This window comes from Pteropus vampyrus, unplaced genomic scaffold, assembly GCF_000151845.1.
Source record: "Pteropus vampyrus isolate Shadow unplaced genomic scaffold, Pvam_2.0 Scaffold486, whole genome shotgun sequence".
In the NCBI taxonomy this organism is placed as follows: Eukaryota; Metazoa; Chordata; class Mammalia; order Chiroptera; family Pteropodidae; genus Pteropus; species Pteropus vampyrus.
In genome coordinates this window covers 1096110-1116070 of record NW_011889267.1, presented here as the reverse complement: position 1 = coordinate 1116070, position 19961 = coordinate 1096110, and the positions used below count along the sequence as shown (strand labels likewise).

Genomic DNA, 19961 nt, shown 5'->3' with positions numbered 1-19961 from the left:
TGGATTCCCCTCTGTGCCTTGGTATACCTTGGAGGTGAGACCATTCTATTTCCTCTGACTCACCCTCCTGCTGCCACATTTCTGCACTGTCTGTCCTAGGATTTCTGCATCTGTTCTTGTGTGACAAGAAGAAACAGCTCCCATGGGTAACAGTCTCTCTCTATCCTTCTTGTTATAATGTCAAGAGGGGGAGGTGTGTATAGAATGCGAGGCATGGATGTATGTGCTTGTGGCATCCTCCAGAGAGAAAGTGAAAGCTGCTATGCTTTGTTTGCAGGGTGGGTTTCCAGTTGACCATCCTAAGGACAGCTCTCATTTCTTCAATATGTTTGGCTTTCTCTGAAATAAGGTTGTAGGGTGGGCAGAGAGAAAGTTGGGCAAGAAAGAGACCTCACATTCAGTTCCATGCATGAGTGCCTTTATACACAGAATCTACTCTTTACACTTTGTGAATATATATATTGTTATCTCCATTTAGCTCAGGAGACCTCAACAGTAAATGGCAGACCCAGATTTCTGAACGCAGCTGAGTCCAAAATATCCACTCTTCCTGCTTCATAATAGCACTTGATTTTGACATGCCACACTGATGGCTATACAAAGAAAATTACCCAACATTGTTTGGGATGATGTGATGAGGACATACAGAATGACTGAACTCAGCTTCATAAAAATGTTACACCAAGACATGAGTGAACAATGAGGCATTTTCGTTGGTTAGGTCAAGGAAGACAGCATTTTTGGATTGAGAAAGAGTGCATCCTAAAATCAGATGGTGATTCTAGTCTGTGCTTACACATTACCGCTGTTATTTTTACTTAACTTGGATTCTTGCTCCAAGCGATTCTCTGGCTGCACAGAAGAATCACTGGAGGAGCTTTAACAAAATTCTGATACCCAGGGCCACTCCAGGAGTCTCTGACTTAGCTGGTTGGGGATGGGACCTGGGTACTGATATTTTTTACAAGACCCCTCCCCCCCAGTTGATTCTAACGTGCAGCAGGGGTTGAGAAGCAATCTTCCAAGACAGTGGTGGTAGGGATGCACGGGGAGAGGGTGACTTGCAGAAGAGCTTTACTTATTTTGATGGTTTAATGGTAACAAGCCTGCTAATAACGTTTACCATGTAAGAAAGGTGCCAAATGTCTGCATTAGCTAGAGAACTAATTGATTTCTTTGCAAGACATGCTAACCTTTAGTATTGACAGGATGTAATCCTAAAATCTCTTAGAGGTTGTAAGGAAATCTCAGGCAGGTATCTAATCCATTCTTCTGGACTAGACGAAAGTTGAAGACTGAGAAATATTTATATAGATTAGCAACATTTAAAAACACTTTTAAAGAAAGAAATAATGGGCAACCAGAATAGCAGGAAAACTGCATTTCCTCTTACAGGGAAAAAGCAATTTCTGTTTCAAAATAAACCCATGTCCTAGGCAGTCTGCCTTCCCATATCCCCTTCTCTGAGGGTTTCCTAGCAGGTGTCACCCTTGCAGGATGACAAGGATAGATGTGCCAGCTGGTGGCAGCAACAGCTTTTTCTATAGAGGAAGCTGGGTCAACAGATATAACCAGGACAAGTAGGGATTTTGGTGTATAGTTAGCTGGCTCTTTTTGTGACCCCAAGTCCCTGTGCATTAGAAACCTCTTCCTGGCTTCTCTCTGCATTCTCTTCTCTCCTGTGCAGTCTAGAGTTGCAGGGGCAAGGCCTGGTTTTACTGATGGCTCTCTGCCTCTCCCTCAGGGAGCAAGAGCATGTGCTCACTTTTTCCAGTGGTCTTCTTGGTCTGATTTAATGGATATACCAAGACTGATGACACATCAGCATGGGATCTTTCTTTTGCTTCTTGGGTAAATATCCTATTAACAGCTGTCCAGGGACAGGGAGGAGTCTTGGGGGGATGGGAGAACACACCCTGAATTTCACAAGGTTCATCAGTGGGTTCTGGGAAGGTTTGCACCTGCTCAGACTTGATCTGGAACTCTAGACATAGTGGAAGACAGTCTTTCAATCTCTACTCCCTACCATGGAGTATTAGATATCCTGAGTGCCCACATCCTGCCAGGCCTAACTGCTTGATGACTGAAATTGTCTTTTTATCTATACAGTATTTTCAGCCCTTGGACTGGGCCAGCAATTCTTTGTCTTTTTCTTATCACCTTTATGTGACTGCTAAGCAGGAAACTTTTCTAACTGCACTCCAATAATATAGTTCCTTTAACCCAATACAGTTCCTGATCCATCTCTTTCCACTGTACACTCGAGTAATTATTATACACATTTAAACACAGTACTTGAAGAGGCAAAAGAACAGGAACCCCTTCTCTAAGGATTCACATGGAGCCCCTCCTATTCTCAGTGCCTGCCACTCCCTCCACACCCAGGACCCCAGAAAGGAGAGAAAGGAGACAGATAAGAGTGCTATCTCGAAAAACTTGAGTCATTAAAGAATCCCCAAATGAATTTAGGCATTCAATATGATGTGACAGTATTACACATTATCACTCCAGTGTGCCCTTCCCACCTAGAGCTGCCATTTCAGTGAATATTTATTTGATTTCATGTTTGTCATATATCCACTACATCACTTTATGTTTTATCGCAGCCACCTGATACCCTGCTATGCAGCTCCAAAGAAACTTGGAAAATACAAGTGAACTTGTCCAAAACAATTTTGTTGGTGCTAAGTCTTCCTGACTCCCCATAAAGGATCATCCAGTTTTTGTTATAAAACCGTGTCAAGGTTTAAAATTGTTTTGCTTTGTCAATCTCTTCTTCCATCTTCTCAAAGTAGTCTTGTATTTAAGCCCTGTAACTTTAGTCTAGGCTTGATATCTTTCAGTTCTATGGTTTTTTAATTTTCCTTCTCAACCCCTTAGTATGTTAATGATTGCACCTCGATTTCTCCTCCTTTCTTATCCAATAGCAGTATATACCTTCATGCTCTTATGAATGCAGGGGCTGAACGGTCTCCCAATTCCTTGGTAACATGCCATATCCTTCAAAACTGTATCTCCTTCAAGTATTAATTTCTTGTAACAGAAACTTCTAATCGTAGGTCTGAGTTCTTCAATTATTCAGTAGTATTTATCGAGTGTCTACTAAGTTCCAGGCACTGTTCTAGGTTTTGAAGACTCAACAGTTAATGAACAAAATTATAGTCCTCGTGGAGTTTATATTCTAGCATTTACTGGGAAACAAATAGTAAATAGAGTAACTAAAACATGTGCTCTTTGAATCAGTCTTTGAAATGGGTAACTACCTCAGTAGTTTTCTGAGGATTCAGTGAATGGATACTGGTGTACATTTCCATGTGGTGAAAGTGCTTTATAATCTGTGAACCACCTAGTTAAGCCTCCTAATTCTCCAAACACGTGATGGACTCGACGTTCTTATCTAACGAATTACCAGCTGGCCTCCTCAGTTGTACAAGGATCAATAGATTACTAGGATCTTTCTGGGAGTCAAGAATTTGAGTTGACGCCTCTTTGTTCCACATCTGGGAACAAATACTACAAAACTCCAACTCAGTGATTGCCTAAACGTGATTTTACGACCAGCTGCATTAAAATGACTCGAGTCGTTTAATAAGCAGGTGGGTTATCAGGCCACCACCCACGGTAAGTCAATGAGAAACTCTAGACTGGGGCCTCGGAATTTGCAGGTTTAACAAGTTCCCCCAAGTTATGCTGGGGATAAACTAATGTTTGAAAAATCACAGAGATGTTGGCTAGACGAGATTCGAGAACACCAGAAACTGAGCAAAGTTCCTGAAAGGCAAGACTAAGCTCCGTGACAGGTCGGGCGGGGGAGACGAGAGGGAAGTCGGCGCTCTTGGGGATGTTTCTGACAAATATCGCTGATTACGCCACATCCCTCACACCGCCAACGTCTCACCCGCGTCGTGGCAACCAGTTCCCAGGGCTGTTCCCACGCTGTGACCCTTGCCTGGGACAAGGGGCGCAACCGTCCTTAACTGGCGAGGGGCGTTCCGCCCGGCCCTTACGGAGCGGAAGATGGCAAAACGGTTTCCGCTGCCAGGACCCAAGATGGCGACACGAGCGTCGCCTGCACGCGAAACACATGCTCTGCACCCCGTCTCGGCCCCCTCAGGTCTCACTGGGCTTTTGCAAGTCACCGTGGGATCCCTCAAAGGGGGGGGGGGTCGGGATCCCGCGCTCCGACGGTGATATTGCCTCCTATCTCACGCCCTAAGCCCCTATCCCCCAGCCAAAGAAGGCACTGGAAACACTCAGCCTGGGCACTTCGCTCACCACCTAGGCTATAACGATACCTCCTGCGGCCGGCGCACCACGGTGGGGTCTAGAACGCCGAGCTATGGGGCCTTCGCCCTACTTATTGGTGGGCCCACGCCTGGGGCGGGCCTACATAACGATTGGGCTGTAAAACATGTCAGTCTTGGGAAATCGGGAAAGAAAGGAGGAGGCACACTCAGCCATTGGACTCTCTCTGCTGTCAAACAAAGTGACATCCGGTGACGGCCACGGTCTCGGCTCGTTGATTGGAGAAACGTGGTAGGGTGGAGGGCGGGCTTCCGAGCGAGGTGGGAGGAGGGGGCGGGGAGGGAAGCGGAGGCTGGGGAGCTCCAGGCCGGCCGGCGGTGGCGGCGGCAAGGCCGGGACTTGGGCTGGGGGCCTGCTGTGGCGGCAGCGGCGGACGCCGAGCTCAGCAGCGGGTATCAAGCACATTTCTTTTCCTAACGGGACGGGCGCAGCGCCGCGGGGCTGAGGATTAGGGAGTGCAGCTGAGGGGCAGGAGGCGGGAGCGGGCTGCCTAGCGGGGTTCGCGGTGGGGCCGGGCCCTGGGCCTGGCAGGGAGGGGCCGCGAGGCCGTGGGGAAAGCTGGCTCCCGGGTGGGTTGGACTGGGGAGGGCTTGCGGGCACAAGAAGGCGTGGTATTAGGCCGGGGCTTGGGCGTGGGGTGGGGCCTTGGGGACGGAGGGCGGGGTGGGGCTTGGCCGTAAGGGTGGGTCAAGGCCAGGAAAGTAGCACTTGTTCGCTGCTGCCCCAGAAGGCTAGAGCCCGAGGCGCCGAGAGCGGGCATGGCGACTTGGTCCCAGCCGGAGTCGGGTATCCTGGGCAGGGGGGACTGGGCTCAGACCAGAGGCCTCTGGCCTTCCTTGATCCTTAAAGGGCCTTGTCTGGTTTCTCGAACTTAATTGGCTCTTGGGAGGTTTTAGTAATAAATTGCGTGAGAACGGGAGGATAGGGTAAGCTGGAATTCTGGGTCACAGTTGTGTTTAACCAAATAAGGGTGTGTGTGAGTGAGAGAGAGTGAAGTGTAGATCCCGCTTCCCCCTTAGGATGAAGTTGGTAGGTGGGTCATAACAGTGAAGAGAGCTATGTCTTGGTTTATAAGGTTAAAGGAAGCCCAGTAGTAGAGACCAAAAACTGAAAGACAGGTAGGTTTACTCCTTCCCCGCTTGGCTCTCTAGGTTGAGAACTTGGCCATCTATCCTTGTTTTAGTTCAGAAGGTCATGCGAATGAAAATAAAACCTGTCTATGCAAATTCTGGACTAATTAATCCTGGCTCAGCTTCCCCCTCAGTCCTCCCTCCCCCCGCTTTTCTTTAATGTGAGAATGATGGGAAAAGGAAGTCAGATTTCAAAGTTAGGAAACAAAATCATTATCCTTTTCTGTGAAGTGGTGGCCTGAACATGTTCCTCATGTCCTTTTCCACTCTAATCCATTAATAATCTCATCCTCCTCTTCAGAATGGGAAGGGACCAGGATTGTGGGCAGTTTTCTCCTGAGAGATGGGCAGCCAGTTTTCCTTTAAGATAGGAAATGGACTTCTGATAAAAATAGAAGCTGGGTAGTGTGTGTATAGTGTGGGGGCAGGGAGGGTTGGTAAATCAGACAACATGTAAAATATTTCGAATGCTCTGGGCATTGTCCGCTTATCCACAACAAGCTACCTTTTAGGGTATTGCCAGTTTAATCTACAGAAACAAGTATTCTTTGGTCCTTTGTGAGCAATACCTTCCTTTTCTAGTTGTCCTGTCTATACCAGATTTCTAGTTTTGGGGGAAGTATGATAATTGACTTACTTTTCCTCCTGTAAAACTAGCCTTTAATGTCTTTCCTACCTTCTGCTTTGATCATGGTGTGAAGATTATGGAATCTTAATCCTGTTGCTCTTGTTATTCCCATTTCAGGTTTCTCTGGAAACCCCCCTGGTAAGTGGGGAGGAGGCGGGACACTCTGACCCAAGACAAAAGGCCTGTAGTTCCAGCCAAAGAAAATAAACCTTAGGAGAGAGAAGGAAAAAAAATCCATCAGCTGTTCCCGAGAACAGCCTCCAGTGGAATCTACAGAGAGGACGACTAATGTGAGTGAGGAAGTGACTGTATGTGGACTGTGGAGACAGTAAGTCACGTGGGCCCTGAGGCCTGGACTGGGTTAGGAACAGTTGTACTTTCACAGGTGAGGTGTCGAGAAGGAAAAAGTGAATGTGGTCTGGAGTGTGGCCTTGCCTCCACGGGGTGTGCTTTCCTCTGAGGCCATCAGGGAGCTCAGCCCCTGTGTTCTGCCAAGGTGGGGTACAGGGTTTGGCACTGAGGGGAGTAATTTGCTGGCTGGAGCAGCAGAGCAGTGGCCTTGATTTGTCTTTTGGAAGATTTAAAAACCAAAAAGCATAAACATTCTGGTCCTTCAGCAATGCTTTCTCTGAAGAAATACTTAACGGAAGGACTCCTCCAGTTCACCATTCTGCTGAGTTTGATTGGGGTGCGGGTGGACGTGGATACTTACCTGACCTCACAGCTCCCCCCGCTCCGGGAGATCATCCTGGGGCCCAGTTCTGCCTATACTCAGACCCAGTTCCACAACCTGAGGAATACCTTGGATGGCTATGGTATCCACCCCAAGAGCATAGACCTGGACAATTACTTCACTGCCCGGCGGCTCCTCAGTCAGGTGAGGGCCCTGGACAGGTTCCAGGTGCCGACCACTGAGGTAAACGCCTGGCTGGTCCACCGGGATCCGGAGGGGTCTGTCTCTGGCAGCCAGCCCAGTTCAGGCCTTGCCCTCGAGAGTTCCAGTGGCCTCCAAGATGTGACAGGCCCAGACAACGGGGTGCGAGAAAGCGAAACGGAACAGGGATTCAGTGAAGATTTGGAGGATTTGGGGGCTGTAGCCCCTCCAGTCAGTGGAGACTTAACCAAAGAGGTTAGTGGCCACATGGAGGGGTGGGTGGGAGGGGTCAGGGTTGCTTGTGGGGTGGGGGGTAGGGGGGGATCTGGTCCTGGAGGACTGTGGTTGTATACTAACCCCTGGAAAGAACCAGCAAGGTTCCAAGGAGATCTCATGCATTGTTTTTGGATAGAAATGGGCTGAATTGTCTGACTAGAATTGGGGGCTGGGAGCATTTCCTGTGTTGAACCATTGACCCACCTCTAAATGTACTGTCAGGGCAGTGGGAGGTTCCTAGAGCATGCCAGTGTGTTTACTGCTTGGATTTCAACATGACTCCTGGAGGCCCGGGTGTGGGGGAGGGAGTCATGTTGTGATGGGCTTTGATGCGGTGTATATCTGTTGCTAAGACACACATACTTTGTGGACTCTTGCCTTGTACCTCCCCCCACATCAAAACACACATATCCTGAAGTTCTCCTTTGTGGTCAGTCCTGTTGTTGTAAGGTCCTGATAAGTCTCCTGTTCTGGACCTGACCCAAGGAGTAGATTTAGATAGTTATTCTTGGCCCAGTGAGGACCAAGGCTCCCATCTTTGCTAAAGGCCCACTGCAGGAAGTAGGGAGGCAAGGCTGGGACTTAGAAGAGAAACTACATTCTGCTGCCTAAATCAGCTTGCTTTGAGGTATCAGAGATCTTTAGCTCCTGAAAGTGGCAGACACACTGTTCTGGCCAGAAGGTGATGCATTTGTCTTTAATGATGTGAATGGCTACTGCTGCCCCTATCCCACAACGTGATGATAAAATGGCTTTGAGTTCTGTGTCTGGCCATGGCTGACCACTTAGCCCCAAGGAGCTTGACAAAAAAAAAAGAAAGAAAGAAAGAAAAAGGCCCAGTGCAGTCTGTCTCCTGGCCATTAGGGAAAGAGAAGGCTGGAATGCACTGGGTTGGGTTTTCCAGAGCTGCGTCTTGGAGTGGGACCGGGGTGGGGAGAGGGGATAGAAAAAGTGCTACAGATGCTGCAGAACTTGCCCCTCTGTCCACTAGTCAGATCAGGTTTTGCCTCTTCTGCCTTTGAGCCCATTCGTGAGCTCAGTTCTCTGAATGTTAGTGACTGTCAAAGCATCTGGCTTCCTCTGGGCCAGTGATCCGCAACTGGGCGCGATTTTGCAATGTCGAGAGATAGTTTTGGTTGTCACAACTAGAGAAAGTACTATCGAAATCTAGTGGGGGAGAGGCCAGGGATGCTGCTAAACCTCCTAAAAAGCTCGGGACTGCTCCCAAATGACAGACTGATCTGGCCCCAATTGTCAGTAATGTCCGGTTTGTTCTACTGCTCAGCTGGCTCATACCAGATCTACTTTGAGAGAGGCTGGAATTATCTGAGCTTGGGAGCCATGAATATTCCTTACCTTTAGGTGCCTCTTCTGAGATTCTTACAGTGCCACTGGGAACTTTAACCTCTCTTTTGCTTTCTCTGTCCTTTCCCTTCAAATGGGCTCCAATCTTAGGCAGAGTGGTCTGAAAAAGTATGCCTAACAGCCACTCTTCCTTCCTCCTGCCCCAGTGTAGCTCCCCAGGGGCTGGGTGTAACTGGGGCTTGCTCTCGGGAACCCTGTAGAGGTAGCTCCATTCCCGTTCCTGCTGGGAGCTCTCCTGGGATGGGATGTTTTGGATATAACACGGGTGGTTTGGGGAAGAATGGAGTGGGACTTTGACCCTGCTTTTCTCCATTTCTTGGCCTTCACGAGGGTTATGTTTTCCCTGATGCCAGGCCTTCACTGCTCCCTTTGGGGGCTGGGGATGGGTCAGCATTAGGGGCCCAGGCTGGATATGGGGGAAGGGAGGATTATTATGTGTCTAGAACAACATTTCCTCAGCAACTCAGGGATAAAAATACCCAGGTCCAAAGCATGTGACAGGCAGTGCTGGAGCTGGTATTATCCCTGGGGTGGCAGTGCTCCCCCACTGCCAGGCCTGTTCAATGGTCAGCCATAGCCCAGGCCCTTGTCAGGGATAGGATTCCCCTCGAGGCTGGCACTCTGCCCAGAGTGGGGGTGGCCTATGTACAGCTCTTTCCAGGCGAGGAGCAGTCTGTGACCAAGGAGAACATACTGTCCCTGACCTGACCTTAGGCTCAAGGGGAGCAGCAGTGAGGATGGGAGTCAGAACTGTGATCCTGATTCTGTCAGGGGCTTCTTTCCTGTTTTAGAGATGTGGGCTAGGGGTCAGGCAGAGAATGCTCTTGAACAAAGGTAGGGTAAAGGGAGTGGGGGACGCGTTTGAGGCCAGGATGTTGTGGAACACCTGTCTCCTTCAGTGCTGGCCTTCAGGTTCTTGTCTCCCTCTTGACTGGGGCTAGGCCTAGCTGGCACTGTGACATCGCTGCACTTGTACAAATAGCTTTCCCCCTTCCTCTCGTCTGGCCTGTTGTAGGGTGACAAAGCCCCTTGCTCCCAGTGGGTCTGGGTGCACTAGGTTCTTGCCCAGCCTGGCTTGTGATCTTTGGGCTTGAGGACAACTGGCCACAGCCCTCCCGAGGAACGGGAAAACTCCTTCCACTTCCAGGGAAGAACTTAAGATTCCCGGAGAAGCTGCTGGAGGAGCCTCTGCCCAGTCCTGAGTGGGCTGGGTAAGCAGGATGCGACAGGAAGGAGAGTGGCACCCCTTCCCCCCAGGGCTCTCTCACTGCGCCACCCCGGCTGGCTGACTGGGCTGGGTGGGGCTGCCCGCCCCTGGGTGCGTCTCCTTGAGGAGACGGAGGCGGCCCAGGGATGGGCTGGTTCCTTGCGGCAGCTTCTCCAGCTGCCCTGGTGCAGAGATTGGCTCCCGGCTGCAGCTAGGTAACAGGCGGTGGGAGGGGATTGGCTCTTTCCGCATCTCCAGCGGAGACTTGGGGGAGGAGATTGGCTCTCATCGCAGCCTAGGTAACGACAGTGGGAGGGGATTGGCTCTTTCCGCAGCCCAGCTGCTGACCTGGGGGAGGGGATTGGCTCTCTGCAGCCTCAGCAGTGACCTGCGGGGTGGGAGGGGGAGGGGATTGGCTCCTTGCTGCAGCCTAGGTAACAAGTTTGGGGGGCGTGAGGGGGGAGAGGGAGGAGTGGGAGGATAGGCCCAGGAGGGAGCTTGGTTTCCTCTGCAGCTTGAACACCGAGCATGGGGTGGGAGTCCCATCTCACTGCAGCCTCTGCGGTGAGCTTAGGGTGGGGGCTGCTGGGCGCCTGAGTGGAACTGGGGTTGTGAAGTGGGAGGGGGCTGCTCAAGGATGGAGGAAGAGGGCTGGGCTGGGCCGCCCAGGCAGCAGCACGGGCGGGGCACCTCCTCGGGCCCCTCGGAGCTAGCACGGGGCCACCCTTCCAGCCTGGTGTGCTCCCTGCAAGCCAAGAGCTCCTTGCAGCCCCCTGTCCGGCTTCCCGGCACTGGCTGCCCTGGGGCTCATCTCGCAGACCATGACCCGCCTGGACCGCAGCTCTCACAGTGGTGGGGGCCCTGCCAAAGGGAGCCGGCCCCTTAACTCTTTGCTGGCTGGTCACCGGGTGGCCCAGCCCACCTCTGCTCCTGGGTCCAGGGCTCCTGTTCAGGTTTGTGTGTACGGGGAGACCAAAGGGAAACCTACACCTGGTGGGAGGTCTTAGCATCAGGGAGGGTTATGGTGGGAAAGAGATACCTGATGAGGGTAAGGGAGGTGGGTCCAATCTAAGGATATTGCTTTCTGGATGGTGTCTGCTTTTTAATCTCGGAATGGAAGGCAGCAGTGTAGGGTTTCTTCAAGCATGGGTGGCATGTGTAGGAAGCCGTAAAGGCTCTTATTAGGGTTCTATACTGGTGGCAGTGGGGGTGGCAGTTGGTGCAGGAATTGATCAGGAGCCACCTGGGTAGAACAGGAAGGAGGTATTTTGGTACCTGAGGTGGCTGTTGTGGCTGAGCAGTGATGGGGGCTATGTCCTTGAATGGGTTGAATGATGGAGTCAGTGAGCCCTGGGGTGTGGTAAGGAAGGGAGTGAGAGCACTGGTCTGAGGGGGCACCGTGGGACCGGCCTTGGCCGGGGTGGGGTGCCCAGTGAGGATCAGCTGACAGCCTGAGGCTCTCCTGGGATCAAGGCAGCTTGCTAGGAGCAGCCGAGAGTGGGGATTCTGGCAGAGATGGATCTCGAGGTGAGCCGGGGCTTTAAGAGTTGTGGGTGTTCAGCCTTAACTCCTGCCTCTGCCAGGGAAGGGGGACTGGCTGTAGGAAGGACTGGAGACAGTCTGTTGTTGTCATTGGTTGCATCAGGTGGTTGTAAATGCAGGGATTTTCCTCTCCAGCCCAGCCCAGCCCACCCCACCCCTTTATGCAAATGAATGGCACCATAGGCTGATGCAAGCCTGGCCACCAGGAAGCAGTTCTGCATGACAGTTCGCCCTTGCTTGCCGTGGTCTACAAATCAAGTTTTAAGGGATTCCCTTTCCCCAAATGAGAAATTACTCACGCTTCCCCCGTCTTTCTTAGTGGTGAGGTAGCCTTGCGTTTTGGCCTGGCTGTGTCTCTCTGGTTCAGATCCTAAGCCCACCGTCTTATATGGTGATGGTTACGCTAGTGGTTTTTACTAGTGCCTGGTTTTTTTGGAAGCTGGTGTCTGGAAGTGGATGAATGAAGTCTTGCTGGTATAGAGAAGCAGGAGTAAAGGCTGGTGGGTATAGGGCTGGGAGGGGCCTCACCCAGGAATAACTCGAGTGATGCTAGGAGGGACCTCTAAGGGGGAGGACAGGGAGGGAGGGGCCCCTGGACTCAGCTAAAGTCACGGTGATCTGTCTTTCAGGACATAGATCTGATTGACATCCTTTGGCGACAGGATATTGACCTGGGGGCTGGGCGTGAGATATTTGATTATAGTCATCGCCAGAAAGAGCAGGATGTGGATAAGGAACTGCAAGATGGAGCGGAGCAGGACGACACCTGGCCAGGCGAGGGCGCAGAAGCTCTGGCGCGAAACCTGCTAGTGGATGGAGAAACTGGGGAGAGCTTCCCTGCCCAGGTACTCCCATCTCTGCTCAATCCCAGAAACATCTCCTTCGAGAAGGCAGGTTGTGTCTGTGGGATGGACCTGAATATATATTTTGGGTGGGGTCTCTAAGTCACAGTGAGTGGGCTGAAGAAGGGGGAGTAGGTGAGCAGAACAGAAGCAGAGGGGCCAAGCCTTAGTAACAAACAGCACAGAGGAGGTAAAACACTTAGCAGCTTCCTATTTATGTTAGGGCTCTAACACTCTCCCTCTGTTCTCCCTTGGAGTTTGGGACTTAGGGTCAGTTATTAGCCCGGGAACGAAAGGAGAGTATAGGCCTGCGACCACACAGGTCCTTCTTCAGCGCCCCTGTGGAAAGGCTGGGGGAGAAGCTTCGGCCTGCAGGCAGCATAGGCACAGATCAGGCCGACTTACAGTTGCTATTGCCAAAAGTGCCTGGTGGGGAGGACCAGACGGCCCTGTCCCTAGAAGAGTGCCTTAGGCTGCTGGAGGCCACATGCCCCTTTGGGGAGAATGCCGAGGTGAGCAGGACTCCAGAGAGAGCCCACCGCACCAGCAAGGCAGCCTGCACACGCTGTGTCCCTCTGCAGCTGCCTGAGGGACCAGCTCTCGGTGCTGGCCTTTTCTTGGTTGCTGGGGGTGAACTCAGGAAGGAATAAACAGAACCTCAGGTGGTGGTCTCTGGGAGGAAAGCAGAAAGCAGGTCTTCCTTCTCTGTTAAAGTCTCTGTGTTTTGCCCCAGTTTCCAGCAGACATTTCCAGCTTAACAGAAGCAGTGCCTAGTGAGAGTGAGTCCCCAGGTCTTCAGAACAACCTCTTATCTCCCCTCCTAACGGGGACAGAGTCACCATTTGATTTGGAACAGCAGTGGCAAGATCTCATGTCCATCATGGAAATGCAGGTAGGATTATCATAACAAGACATACACCTATAGGACTTTGTGTGGGGTACCTTAGCAGTCAATTGCTTTTCCATCTCTGGGAAGAGAAAGATTAATACCTCTCTGATCAATAGGAAAGTGTGGACTGTCCAGGTGTCTCCTTGGGGCAGTAGGGAGTAGAGTCAGAAGTGGGGTATGGGTTAAAACCCCATAGCCGAGCCTTTTAAAGTAGGCCTGCCTCCTAGGTGTACCTTCTTCTTTTCCTTCAAGCAAATAATCACTTGGTTGGGTGCTTCCAGAGTTTAGCGTTGATAAAAACTTTATAGCTATCAGCATCTCACTTGGCCCTCACAATCATCTAGTCAGCCCACAATATGAAAGGTGAGGAAATGTAAGCTCGGGGAGGTTAAGCGATACGCCCCTGGTCGCAGTCAGTGGTGCGGCTAGGTTTTCTCACTCCAAGGCTTGGTCTTTTCACTCTGCTGATTTTGCATTGAAGAGGTAGTCAGTGTTAGGTGTTTTCTTACTTTCCTTCCAAGATGAAGGAGTCTGGCCAAACATGAGCTGGTCAGTCCTACGTTGGGGTGGAGTCCATAGGGAAGAACCTCTCTCTGCCAGGCCTTGTGGACCAAGCAGGGCCAGGAGCTGACACTATGGGCTCTGATTTCCAGTCTCTTGTGTTGGATGTCTGCTAGTGTGAGCCCCCCGCCTCACCTGGGGAGTCTGCTCTGAGTGAAAGGTGATGCTCTTCTCCCCTGCCAGGCGATGGAAGTGAACACATCAACAAGTGAGATCCTGTACAGTGCCCCTCCTGGAGACCCACTGAGCACCAACTACAGCCTTGCCCCCAACACTCCCATCAATCAGAATGTCAGCCTGCATCAGGCATCTCTGGGGGGCTGCAGCCAGGACTTCTCACTCTTCAGCCCTGAGGTGGAGAGCCTGCCCGTGGCCGGCAGTTCCACATTGCTCCCGCTGGTCCCCAGCAATTCTACCAGCCTCAACACCACCTTTGGCTCCACCAACCTGGCGGGCCTCTTCTTTCCACCCCAGCTCAATGGCACAGCCAATGACACAGCAGGCCCCGAGCTGCCTGACCCACTGGGGGGTCTGTTAGATGAAGCCATGCTGGATGAGATTAGCCTGATGGACCTGGCCATTGAAGAAGGCTTCAACCCCGTGCAGGCCTCCCAGCTTGAAGAAGAATTTGACTCTGACTCAGGCCTCTCCTTGGACTCTAGCCATAGCCCTTCTTCCCTGAGTAGCTCTGAAGGAAGCTCTTCTTCCTCCTCTTCCTCTTCCTCTTCCTCCTCCACTTCTTCCTCTGCCTCTTCCTCCTTTTCTGAGGAAGGTGCTGTTGGCTACAGCTCTGACTCTGAGACCCTGGATCTGGAAGAGGCTGAGGGCGCGGTTGGCTATCAGCCTGAATATTCCAAGTTCTGCCGCATGAGCTACCAGGATCCGTCTCAGCTTTCCTGCCTGCCCTACTTGGAGCATGTGGGCCACAACCACACGTACAACATGGCGCCCAGTGCCCTTGACTCTGCTGACATGCCACCACCCAGCGCCCTCAAGAAAGGCAGCAAAGAGAAGCAGACCGACTTCCTAGACAAGCAGATGAGCCGGGATGAGCATCGAGCCCGAGCCATGAAGATCCCCTTCACCAATGACAAAATCATCAACCTGCCTGTGGAGGAGTTCAATGAGTTGTTGTCCAAATACCAGCTCAGCGAAGCCCAGCTGAGCCTCATCCGGGACATCCGCCGCCGGGGTAAGAACAAGATGGCAGCGCAGAACTGCCGCAAGCGCAAGCTGGATACCATCCTGAACCTGGAGCGGGATGTGGAGGACCTGCAGCGCGATAAAGCCCGACTGCTGCGGGAGAAGGTGGAGTTCCTCCGGTCCCTGCGGCAGATGAAGCAGAAGGTCCAGAGCCTGTACCAGGAGGTGTTTGGGCGGCTGCGAGATGAGAATGGGCGACCCTACTCGCCCAGTCAGTACGCACTCCAGTACGCCGGAGATGGCAGTGTCCTCCTCATTCCCCGCACCCTGGCTGACCAGCAGGCCCGACGACAGGAGAGGAAGCCAAAGGACAGGAGAAAGTGAGCCTGGGGAGGAGGAGGGGATTGACACTCACCAAGGTGGAAACTGGAGAAGGGCTGGGCCTGGACCTGGACCTACACAGTGGGGGACTTTAATGCCTTCTTATCCAATAGATGATCTCAGATGGGATGACTGCGGGTCAGTGGACAGGAAGTGTCGGGCACAGGTGCTGTCTGGCTCAGCTTCCCCCACTCAGGAGGGTGGAAGTAACCAGACAGTTTGGGTGGACAGGGTCCTGACGCCTACCCTTTTCCTTCAAGGGAAGGGGTGGTGATGGCATTGATGAGGGCCGACAAAGGGGAAGGAAGGGACTTGTGAGAAGAGAAGAAAATAGTAAATAGTCTCATTCCTTGAAGGAGGGAGGGAAGGAAGGAAAGAAAACCAAAAAAATTAAAAATCAAAGCTGGAAGAAAAAAGTGCAGGTTAAGGTTGAACCTGGCCAGGATTCTAGGCAGCAGGTTTTAGGTGGGACTAGGTCATTGGTGTGAGTAAACCCCACTTCACCACAGACAGGGTGGGTTCTGGGAGGGGCTTTGTGAACTCTTCCTGCTCCTGCACTTTGGCATCCCTGAAGGGGAGCTCTTGGATATTCCCTGGAATGTTTCATAGGGGAGCCACTGGGACCCAACACTGGCTTGGAGGTTAGGGTTAGGGTTAAAGGGTAGCATGAACAGGAAAGGGTCACAAGGCCTTGTGTTGAAGCAGTCCAGACACCAAGCATGTCACTCACTGTTCTGCCACTCCGTCTCCTGTGCCCAGTCACCCCTGAGCTGAGGCTCCAACGACTCCATCAGAGCCTGCATGCGAATGCTGTTCTCTTCCTCCCCCCTACCCTGCCCCTCACTTGCAGCCCAGCTCTTCTGCAGCTGGGGTGCTGGCAGTGCCCCCAGTGCTGGGCCTGCAGCCTCCTGGGGGCTGCTCTGAGGTAGGGGGATGATAGAGAGAAGCCAGAAAGTATTCAGCACAACACTGGGGAGTGACCCTTCCCTCAGGCCTCCCACTAACAACTGGGCTTATCACTGGAAAAGACAAAACTACAAAACCCAGCAGCAGCAACAAAAAACTAGTCCTTTTAGTTTCTCGCGCTTTGGTTTTTTTTAGGGCTTGAGCCCTGTTTCACTTATAGGGTCTAGAATGCTTGTGTTGAGTAAAAAGGAGATACCCCAATATTCAAAGCTGCTAAATGTTCTCTTTGCCATAAAGACTCCGTGTAACTGTGTGAACATTTGGGATTTTTCTCCTCTGTCCTGAGGTCTCTGTCTGCTTTCTTTTTTGGGTTTCTTCCTAGGAGAATGAGAAGTGTGTGTAATGGGGGCCGAGAGCACCTCCCTTCCCCCCACCCACCTAGGATATTGGCCACAGGCAGCCTCTCTGCACTCCCAGCTTAGCAGGGGCTCCTAGAGGACTGCCTGGGGGAGGCAGAGAGGGGAGTACCAAGATGGCCAGATGGTTCCAGGACCAGTGTCTTTAACTGTTTGCCACTGCTGCCCCCACCCATGCCTGGCTCTGGAGTACTGTCTGCCCCAGACTGGCAGGAGTGAGTTGAGGAAGCACTGATTCTCCTTCCCACTTAGGGGGGAGAAAGCGACATATTAACTGAGCAGTAGGGATAGAAGGCATGAGCCTGGAAAGTGCTTTTATAAATTATTTTCCTTGTAGATTTTATTTTTAATTTATCTTTGTGACTTGCCAGGGAGAGGAGAGAGGCTGTGAGCACATGACAAAATAAAATAAAATGGATGATTCATTCTCAAGTGCAATTTTTCCCTACCTTGAATTTAAATTGAGAGTAAACAGGCCTCTGGAGGAGAGGACTGGCCATTGTGTGGCTAAAGCAGAGCTTACATAGGAAGGTGGGTGGAGACTAGGGGAGGCTGACAATGAGTATAACAGAATAGTCTTACCCCCTGTAATAAACATTCCAAGCTGGTGTTTTATACCTCTTTACAAGGTTTGCCAGCTGAATCTGCTTAGGAAGGATTCAGAATCTTTTTAGCCTTGCTCATTGGGCTAGGCTACGGGGAGGTGTCACCTGGCCCAGTTCCTTGTCTGTCCACCCGTGACAAACTTCATCTTGACTGCTATTATTTCTCTGGTGATACCACCTGCCAAAGAGATACAGAGCACTGGCGAGTAGTCACATCAATGACCATGATGGTGAAAACCAGAGGAATCCACAGCACCAACACATGCCAAGCACTTTGGTGTAAGGAAGCAGGGCCACAGAACTAGAGAAGCAGGAAGCTGGACTCAATTCGAGGCATCGGAAAGCCCCAGCTAAGGTGACCAGAAATCTCCCTCAAAAACAAAAAACCTGCCTTAACACAAGCCTGTGAAGTGCTGATGCTTCGAGGTACTGGGGTGGTGGTTGGAACTGCCCCATGGCCATCTTGGAGTAGGTGCATCATGATGAATGCTCACCTGGCAGCCTGAGATTACTGGACAAGGTTTAGGACCAGAAGCTGTAATCATCTCCATAATGGAACCTGTGACCTTGAACTCCCACGTACCACTGTGTGTGTTACCTGGCTCAGCCCAGTCCTTTAATGTTGCTGCTAGTGTTTATCCTAAGGGGTAGAACAGAATCCAGGTATAACATTGATTTCTTGTTTCTTTCAATTTATAATGGCTTTTCCCCCATCTCTAGTTAGAAAGGGTTGGTCATATAAACAAGAGCTCTTTCCTAATTAGGAATTAAGTAATTTTTGTAAGCAAGATTCTTAAAGGAGAAAAAGACAAAGTTAAATTTGAAAAACTTTAATTCATATTGATAAAAAAATACAAATTATGTATAGAAGAGTAAACCGAACAAGTAAAATTCAGAGAGTAATGTTTTTGTATTCCTTCTAGAAATGTGTATCTTTGTTCGGTTTATACACTATTAGGCTATAACTTGTTTTACAACTTTTTTTTTTTTTAAGCTTAAGAGAAAACTTCTCATCCTTTGTCATTGTTGCCCCTGGTCTGAGAAAATGTTTTTGTCACTCCCCCACGTCCCCTTATGGAAAGATAGATGTACAGTCATGTCTGGGATCACGCTGATTAGCTGGGGCTTTGAGCCAAGTTGGTCAGCACTGCTGTGGGGCTGACCTCTTTTGCTGCTGGCAGGTGGAGTGGGTGTTCCAGCTTCAAGGCTCTTTCTGGCAGGAAGATAGGAAGGCTCAAGGAAGGCCTGTGAAAGAGCTACTATATCTAAGACAAGAAGTGAAAAGAAGACCAAGAATTGGCAGTGAGATGAGCAGGCCTCATTCATAACTAAGTAGCAAACTTCAGGGCGACCTGCTTAGGTGGGGGTGGAAAGCTTGCTCTGTCTTGACTTCAGCAGTCCCAGGCTTCATTCAAACCAAATTTGCATACATCTTAATTCATGTGAGATGGAAACAGATCCATTGTTTCAACCTCTGCCCTGCACAGATCTCACCAATGGGGTTGCAGATATTTCCTATCAAAAATAGAATATAGAACTGGGAGTGGGGGGGGAGAGAATAGTTATCTAGAGACATGCTCAGTGTCAGCAAGACCTGGCCTCCTTGGCTGACTCCCCAACTTTATTAAGGGAAAGCTAAGCTAAACTGCAGCTAGGCAAACAGCTGGTGATCAGGGAAGTACTTTCTGTGGAGCTCAGCCTCCCTCAGGCTGCCCCCATCCGTGATTTTACAACCCCAGGTTACACCAGGCCTTGTTGCTCTTCAGGTTTGTTTGGCAAATAGGTGGAAAAACAAGTGCCTTGCAGGAAACATAACCCCACCACCCTCAAGGCTATCACATCTAGCAGGCAAGTGACCTAGAGCAACAGCTTTAGAAGCTTAGACTAAATTAGTAGTTTTAGGGCACTGCCAGCCGGAAGTCCATTTCCTCATTGAAACTACTCATATACAAATATGGGTGCCAGACTGGTGTTTGCCTCTGGAATTCATCTTCCCAGCCAAGTGTAGAAATTCTCTAGCAAAACACATGTGCCTGATAATCATAAGTGGTTAAGCCTTGTTTTCTTGTCATTGATCCTTCTGGGAAGTGAACAGGGACCCACAGACCTTGGACTTGGCATTTTGTCAGTGCACCAAGAACAGTAACTCTTCTTTCACCTTTACTTCTCACACAGAGGTCAGTCATCCTCCTTGCCTCTAGTTCTGAACTTTGTGGTGGTGAAGGAGCATTCAGGGACTGAGGATACATGTGAAAGACAACACCTGATTTGAGTTCTAGTCCTTGTTCTATCCAGGAATCCTTTTGAAGTTCACAACTGCCTGAATTAGTTGAGAAACAGAATCTAGTATACAAGTTATCTCCAGAGGGGTGAGTATGGGACCTTACTAAAGATGTGTTTTCAAAATTAGTCAGATAGAAACGCTTGTCTTCCTTTTTGAGTACACAAAAATACCAACGTAAGTCTTAAAGTTGGTTCTTTTCCAGTCTAATTGCAGAATGGAGATAGCTTGCTTAGTATTTGTTACTTCATTCCAGATGCTATTTCAACCAAGGAAACAAAACCTAGTTAACTTGGGGAATTCACTCAACCTTTTAACACAAATTTAATTAGGCAAATTATGTTGTTCTAAACCTTCCAATCAGGGTAGGGGCTGCAGCAGTAATTAAAACAATGGGCCCCTATCCCTGAACCAGGCCCCAAAGTGACCCAGCCTGACCCCAGGCTATACAAACAGTAAACAGGGCAGGATTGATCAAAGTCAACTAGGATTTAAAAATCCACATGGGGTAAACAGTGGCTTTGGTACTATCACAAACCACCATGCCAACCTTGTTAGGTCACAATGCAGACTCGGACCTGCTGTTGACTATTTTAACGCAAGTTATTTA

The 19961-nt window shown here is 50.4% G+C and overlaps 1 protein-coding gene across 3 annotated transcripts; it reads left to right on the top strand.

Annotated features, from left to right (window-relative positions):
• Window positions 1-4574: 4574 nt before the first annotated feature.
• NFE2L1 (nuclear factor, erythroid 2 like 1) lies at window positions 4575-17965 on the top strand. 3 transcript variants are annotated; one of them, XM_011382686.2, is made up of 5 exons: window positions 4575-4697; window positions 6181-7192; window positions 11990-12172; window positions 12903-13061; window positions 13803-17965. In XM_011382686.2, exons 2-5 carry the CDS (start codon window positions 6683-6685, stop codon window positions 15144-15146), a joined length of 2196 nt encoding a protein of 731 aa, XP_011380988.1. In that variant the 5' UTR covers window positions 4575-4697; window positions 6181-6682; the 3' UTR covers window positions 15147-17965. The 3 variants fall into 3 exon arrangements, with proteins under 3 accessions (XP_011380988.1, XP_011380986.1, XP_011380987.1); XM_011382684.2 differs by having other exon boundaries at window positions 11957-12172; window positions 13803-16389; XM_011382685.2 differs by lacking the exon at window positions 4575-4697 and adding an exon at window positions 4977-5091 and having other exon boundaries at window positions 11957-12172; window positions 13803-16389.
• The last annotated feature ends 1996 nt before the right edge of the window (window positions 17966-19961 follow it).